The 7,915-nt window shown below is 39.1% G+C and overlaps 1 protein-coding gene across 1 annotated transcript; it reads left to right on the top strand.

Moving 5' to 3' along the window:
- Window positions 1-1,441: 1,441 nt before the first annotated feature.
- On the top strand, window positions 1,442-4,682 carry LOC104950250 (uncharacterized oxidoreductase C663.06c-like; the record flags this gene model as incomplete). Its single annotated transcript, XM_010776740.1, has 5 exons — window positions 1,442-1,588; window positions 2,288-2,342; window positions 3,328-3,524; window positions 4,376-4,427; window positions 4,564-4,682. Coding segments are annotated over exons 1-5 (570 nt in total), but the record flags the coding sequence as incomplete, so codon positions are not given.
- Window positions 4,683-7,915: the final 3,233 nt, after the last annotated feature.

Raw genomic sequence — 7,915 nt, 5'->3', positions numbered from 1 at the left:
TGATAAGGCTTCTGTAACTTGATAACTTAAAGGGTAGTTTAACGATTAAAACGTCTTTCTGACAGGTTGCCCGTCTCTGTCACTTTAGAGGAGGCACCGTGGGAATTACTTGACGTGGCAATGATTTTTTAAGATTGACAAACATCATATGTGTAATTCGTGGCACAATTCAAACGGGATCGAAAGATACGTTTTCTCTCTCCATTGACTTCAATGCATCATTTTTCAGAAATAAGGTCCCATGGGGCGGAAGTAGATGGGCGTGACTTCGCCACTCCATAACAAATATACCAAACATATTCATATATACTGGAGATTAAATTAAGAAATATGTACTATATAATGTGATCAATAAGAATTTAAAACAAACTACGTATAACTACCACATTATAACTGAGTGAATGTAAAACTTAAGGAGTTTAAAAATAAAATACTTTTGAAATCTCATATGGGCCTTCTGTTTTTAGATAAGAATAAATACAAAACTGTCAATCTTCCAAAAAAAATCCACTCCTGTCGGGGGGGGCAAGTTGGCCAGGGGCGGCCCTGAGTAGTAGTAGTAGTAGTAGTAGTAGTAGTAGTAGTAGTAGTAGTAGTAGTAGTAGTAGTAGTAGTAGTAGTAGTAGTAGCAGCAGTAGTACTAGTAGTAGTAGTAGTAGTAGTAGTAGCAGTAGTAGTAGTAGTAGTAGTAGTAGTAGTAGTAGTAGTAGTAGTAGTTGTAGTAGTAGTAGTAGTAGTAGTAGTAGTAGTAGTAGTACAGGTAGGCCTACATTCTGAGACTCCATTGTGTGCTGCACGCCTCTCAATATAACACAATATTACAACATGACAATATTACACAATTTATTTGGACTGCATCCCCCTAATATTTAAACGTTGTATAAAAGATGTGTCTTTCAGTTTTTTTTAATACGTTTTACGCAAGAGCTTCCAAATGTTCACAGTGTGAGTTTGCACCTGGCGCCACAATCAGTGAAGAGCAAGAGTTCAAAGTGTTACCATTTATCGTCATTATCACCATCAGTAGTAGACAAAGTACACTGGTCTTTAACTTCAGTAAAGGTAGTAATATCACTGGTTAGAAATACTCGGTTATACATCATGCATTCACAATCTTACTTAAGTACAACTATAAGCATCAGCAAATATAAAGTACAATTGGGAAAATACTCATTCCTCACAAGAGCAAAGATAATACACATCATATTATTGTTCAGCAGGGGGAGTTCCGGGCCGATGGATCATCACAATGTCAGATTGGACTGCTGTTCCCTCTCTCTCTGCAACTGATCGTCACAGCTGGTTTCTCTTATTATACCACACACCAAACAGTACTTTGCCTGAGACAGATGAATCCAGCCCTGCTTTGAAGCTATTCTTCATACAGAATATTCCCTCACCTCATGTGTTGAAGTCACAGTCGTCGTCCCCATCAGGAAACATGTCAGAGAAACTCAAAGGCAACATTTTAGTGACGGGGGCCAACCGAGGAATTGGGCTGGCGCTGATCAAACAGCTGGGAGAGACCCCCGGAGAGGAGGGTCACATCTACGCCTGCTGCCGGGACCCCCAGGGGCCGGGGGCTCAGGTGAGACACTCACAGAAAACCCGTAAAACACACACACACACACACACACACACACACACACACACACACACACACACACACACACACACACACACACACACACACACACACACACACACACACACACACACACACACACACATACATTGGAATGAAAACTGGAGCAACACATGCATCATTAGCAAGATTTTTTAAATTGTTATTTACAATGTGTTACTAATTATCATCTATCTCTATTGATTTGAAGGGATTGTTGATGAATAAGTAACCCTTTCAATAAATGATGAATTAGAGGGGGCTTTGAACAAAGTGTTAGATATACATTTTAACCTTCATATAACAAACTAAAAGCTATTATACTATACTTTAAGGGCTGAACCAAATTTGAATCTGGAAAATGCCGCTGCTGAACGAGCTAAGAGACGAAACTCATGGGTGTGACCATCCCGTGGACAGCTTCATTGTCCAGGGCTTATTGAAAGGATTAGGGAACTTTCAGAGACGTCCCTTGGTGATTGGGTGGTGCTTTAAAATGTTTCATCAAACGGCAGTCAACAACATTCCTTGCATTAGATTTTTACAAGACAAAAGAAAAGTAAATGTCTGTTGTGTTGCGACCAAATGTGTACATGTTGTGTTTGGAGTATATCTGTCTCGTATCTGTTCTCATCATGTATCTTTCTCTCATTGTCCCTGCAGGCCCTGAGAGAGCTCTCCACTCAGTGTCCTGGGAAGATCACTGTAGTCAAGCTAGGTAAACAATACACGTCCTTATGTATCTGTGAAATACCCAAAAACATTTATATACAAATATTGTATGTTGAAATATCAGGAAATAATGTCATAATATAATTTGTCAAAAATAAAATTGAAAAAGTGATAGTATAGTTTGATCAAAATATCATTTAAAAGTGATAGAACCGTATGTTAAAAAATATCTGAAAAATCGTTGAATACTTAAGAAAATAAAATAGTATGGCGAAATTAGAAAACAAACGAAACATTATTGTATGTCAAAAATATGTAATTCTTTTCATATTTTCAACAAAAATATTTTGGATGTACTATACTATGTATTTTTTGTGTCTAAAATAGACGAAGCAAAGTATATTGACAATATCATGTAAAACTGATAGTGTTGTGTATCAATACATATCAGAACAATATTCATAGTACAGCAATGAGCATGTATTAAAAAACCATAGTACACACACAGTATAAAAAAGACATATGTACGACGTATGTCGAAAATATGTAAATAAATATAGTATTTTGTAACTATAAGAAATAAAAATGACAGTTTCACCTGCCTCTTCAAGTGCTTGGGTCATGTTTGTGTGAACATTTGTTTTAAATGTATTTATTTAAGAGGAGACACATATTCATTAACCTGAGCCCATCATGTAAAGGCTAATCTGCAGTCCCTGGCAGGCTGACGGCATTAAAGTAAGACAAACAAGAGCACATGAGCACAGATAATAGCAGCACATATTAAATCACATACACAATGAAAAGTCCTTATATTCAAAACCAGGGACACACAACAGACACAAAAGCACATCCATCGGCAGAGATACAAGCTAATAGACTCAGGCAATTAGAAAAAACAACGATACAATCCACATTTAGTGACACAGGGTTACAATGTCAATAAACATTGTGTGTGTGTGTGTGTGTGTGTGTGTGTGTGTGTGTGTGTGTGTGTGTGTGTGTGTGTGTGTGTGTGTGTGTTTGAGCAGATGTATCAGATGTGGACAGCATCTCCTCTGCGGTCCAGACAGTGAGCAGGATCATCGGGGCCGGGGGGCTGAACCTCCTCATCAACAACGCTGCCATCAACAGACCCGAGACCCCCGCCCCCCTCTCTGCCTGCGGGAAGAAGGACATGATGGAGGCGTACGAAACAAATGTGGTCGGCCCGTTTCTCCTCGTGAAGGTAGGTCTGTGTTCTGGGGATCAGATGTGAGCGTGTGGTCATGATGAGAGTAGGAAACCACTGCAGGGTTTACACTGCTGGAAAGTACATTTACTACAGTACATCAGTAACAAATCTAGGTACTTGTACTTTACTTGAGTATTTTCCTTTTATACTACTTTATACTTTTACTCAACTACATTTTGTAGGCAAATGTTGCATATTTATTTCGCAGAATAAGTAACTAGCTTCTTTGTTGATTTAGATGATCAAATATACATCGACTAATTAATGATCATATACTATAATAGGTTACCCGATTGAATATGAAACAATTTAAGTATTCATTTAGTGCAACAGTGAAGTGATTAACACATTATTACACTAATAATTATAATAAAAATTAAAATATGTGGTTCTTAAATATATAATGAGTACTTTTACTTTTGGTACCTAAAGTAGTTGTTGATGCTAATATTTTGTACTTTTTCTTTAGTACAATTTTGACTGCAGAACTTTTACTTTCAGCTGAGTATTTTGACATTGTAGTTTTGCTTATTTCACTTAAGTAAATAATCGGAGTACTCCTTCCACTTCTGATTGTTTGCAACCTCTGACAGAAGATTGATTGTAGAAGAAGCTACACACCCTGATGATGACATCATCATGTATCTATGACAATCTAGTAAACAAAAGCGGAGACAAGAATGTCTTCCATTGCAGACTACAAACCAACCTGTTTCGCCTGCACCTTGGCCATTAAACCACACACACACACACACACACACACACACACACACACACACACACACACACACACACACACACACACACACACACACACACACACACACACACTCCTCTCTCTTCAGATGCTGCTCCCGCTCCTCCAGAAGGCTGCAGAGATGGACTCTACTGTGAAGGGTAATGCAGCGAAAACAGCCTGAAATACTTTGAGTTCTACACAAACACACGTTACGTTTGACATTGATCATAATATAATAAACGTATTGTTGAACTCATATGTGCTGATTCAGGTGTTTGTCTCTCTGTGTCTCAGGTGATAAGATGTCCTGCAGCAGGTCGGCCGTCGTCAACATCTCCACGCTCATCTCGTCCATAGAGAAATGTCCAGAAACATTCCCCATCGCACAGATGTACCCTTACAGGACAAGCAAGGTACCGTTTACATATACTTCATCTAAGTTTTAGATATTAAAAAAAAGTATTATTATACTTTCTCCTGAAATACCTGTGCCAGTCAATTTCCTTAAACAGCTGTTCACTGCAGATTTGATCAAATAAAGGAAGTTCATTTGTTGGGGACTATTAATGTATCAATTCATATTGAAAATTATTCCTCATAGAGCTTATATTAAGGACACATTTGAGTTCCCTCTGTGTTACCATCTTACAATTTCCAGTTTGTGTAATAAGCAGCATGTGAGGCTCAGGATAGGAAAGGCTAGTAATGAACTATTATAATTGTTTCAAACACCACAGAAGAAGCTACTTGTTACGCATTATAAAATGACTGAAAAACAACTAAATCATAGAAATCACCATCCTAGAGAGCCACCCGCCATTACTGAGCAACATGAAGCATGTAACTGCTGCTAGCTGTAGCCCGAGGCTCTCTCTGTGGTGACTGAGGTTTGGAATGCGGTTGTTACAAACTGCTCATACTGTAGATCCAGCTGTAGCCCGAGGCACCAACATTTGACACAAGTTCACAATTAGCATACTTTGAGCCCGCGGCGTGGACTGGCAATATTGATGCAGCGTGCACAACAGTATAGGGTCCAGTAATTCTGCCAAAACTTAGCCTTTTCCAGCCTTCATTGCTAGCACCCACTGCCGTGCGTACAATTCAGTAGTGTAGAAGGTATGTAAAGATCACATGCTCTGGGTGTGGAGGGAAGCACGTGGCAGTCATTGATATGCACACAGGTGTGTTCTGTGCTTAGTCACTCTCCTGTTAGTTCTGTTGCACCTGTTAGGCAGGACATCCACAGTCTGCCTCAGCCTGAGTACAGCTGTAAAGTTAAAAGAAGTTAGTCTGAGAATGTATTTTTGCTGTTTCATGACTGTAGTGGTAGAACAATCCTGATGCAGTGAGGAAGATGTCTCCAGCTCATTCCTTTACACCCATATTCCAGCAGTGACCAATATGCTGATGGTGTTCAGCTGTATCTCTCTGACAGTAGCATGTAGCAGGAGAGGCATACAGTGAAATATGCACAGGTGTAGACATTCATATAGAGGCAGTCATTGATCATATATTCAGGTAGGCCTACATGTTTGATTGGCAGGTCTGTTCTAAAATAATATTCAGGTCATTATTGAAGAGCCATTAAGACTTGAGACATGCTGTTTTATACTGTACAATTATATTTTCTAAGATCTAATCTGCCAATCAGAATCAGGTTATCGCCAAGTAGGTTGACACATACATAGTTTGCTTTGGTGTATAATGGTGCATAGTACACAAAGACAGAAAGAGATCAAGTAAAAAAAAAAGAAAAGAGCAAATAAAGAATTATAAAAACGCATTTTCACTATTTTTTTTTTAAGTCAAATAAGTAAAGTGACTAATAAATAAGTACAATAATAATTTGGTAATTTACTCTGAAAAAAAATAATGAAGTGTGCAGTGTATCATATCTAATATTTAATCTAAATGTAAGAGGACTTTGAATACATTCTAAACTGTAAACAAATACATCACCCAGTAAAACTCCTTCAATGAGTGACAAGATGTGACTATTTCTCAGAAAATGGTCACTCAAGCCTGTGCCAAATTGTAAATGCTGTGCATGAAGCAGTCCTATATTTGAATGTGTTCTTCTTCTTTCGTGTAACGTCAGAGGTCCAACTCTGTGTCGTCTAGCCATGCCCGCATCTCTGGTCCTACGTTGAAGAGGCTGGCTTCCGAGGGTGGTCTATATAAAGGGCAGGTGGTGATTATGTGTTCGGCAGTCTGTTCAGGGTCACCGCACTCGCATGCAGCACTGTCTGCCAGGCCCCACTTCTTCATTGATGTTTTGAAACGACCGACCCCAGTTCGTAGACGGTTTAGTGTGGTCCATTGCCGGCGTGGTAGGTCGTCTCCTCCTATGGCGCCATCTCCTGGGTCCCAGATGTAGCGATGGATGCGGGAGGGCCTGGCTAGCTCCCACTCCTGCCTCCAAGCAGCCACCAACCATGCATCTCTGGAGAGGTCCTCAGAGGTGGAATTGAGAATCTCTTTTGCTGCCTTTTTGAATGTGTTCATTTGAGTATACTCCTCAGTCAAATATTCAAGTCAAAGACAAATATTTTGGCTTATCATAACAATTATTGTTAAGGAAAAGTCACTTAATAAGAGAGAATTATTCAAAACCCAGAGGATATCTGTAGTCTGTACCCTGCAGAGTAACACTCTTCACAATATGAATAGATGTGATTGAATTAAAAATAAGGATCAGGATAGTTTTAAAAAGCTGCAGTTACCTCTTCTGTCTGAGCTCATCGGATTTGACTGTGATTGGGTAACATGAATATTACATTTGACATTCAGTCATTCAAATAATGTTATCTGCTTCCATTTAAAGGTCGGCTTAGGCCTGCTCAGAGATTCTCAGCTAAATGCTGCTGTAATGAAGCGCCATATTATGTTCCAAACCACATTATCGCGGCTTCCTTCCTTGTTTATCTATCCAGCCACTAGACGCGTCAAAACAGACATGTTTGAACTCCTTTTCTTCCTTTATATTTGTGTTACTTAAAGTTTGAAGAGTTGCTTGGCCTCCGATGGTTTGGATGGTATTAAGCGATGTGTTTGCTCAAAAATAAAATAACAAACCTTTACATGTGCAACAAAGAAAAGAGGCCTTTACAATCGTCAAAACAAATAAGCAAAACTCAAATAAAATAACAAACAACTTAGGGATTCTTTCTTCTTGATAAGGCTTATATAACTTAATAACTTAAAGGGTAGTTTAACGGTTAAACACTGTTCCTCAACATCGTCTTACATGTTGCCCATCACTGTCCCTTTAGAGGAGGCGCTGTGGGATTTGTAGTCTTTTATAGTGTGTTGACTACAGATGTCACAATTAGGTGGCCTTTCTTCAGGGCTGCCAACTTTGGGTATCTGGCTGGAGTGAGATTTTGATATCATGGGATAAAATCAAAATACTGGCTCTTATATCAGCAAACTTTAAAGCATGAACGTTTCATGAGTTTACTTTGATCCCAGCTGTGTGTTTTAAGTACACATCAGCTCCAGCATCATGTGACCAGAACAAGTTTCACCACATCAAGGAAAACCAAACAAGGCACAGTTTAATCTGTGCTTGTGAAACCTGCTGAGTGACACGGTGACTCGTGGTCATGTGATCTCTGAGCTTGCATTTATAAAATGATTACTG

Source organism: Notothenia coriiceps, unplaced genomic scaffold, assembly GCF_000735185.1.
Source record: "Notothenia coriiceps isolate Sejong01 unplaced genomic scaffold, NC01 NC01_scaffold00017312, whole genome shotgun sequence".
Classification (NCBI taxonomy): domain Eukaryota; kingdom Metazoa; phylum Chordata; class Actinopteri; order Perciformes; family Nototheniidae; genus Notothenia; species Notothenia coriiceps.
Note: the sequence above shows the minus strand (reverse complement) of the source record. Positions and strands in the feature narration are given on the sequence as shown.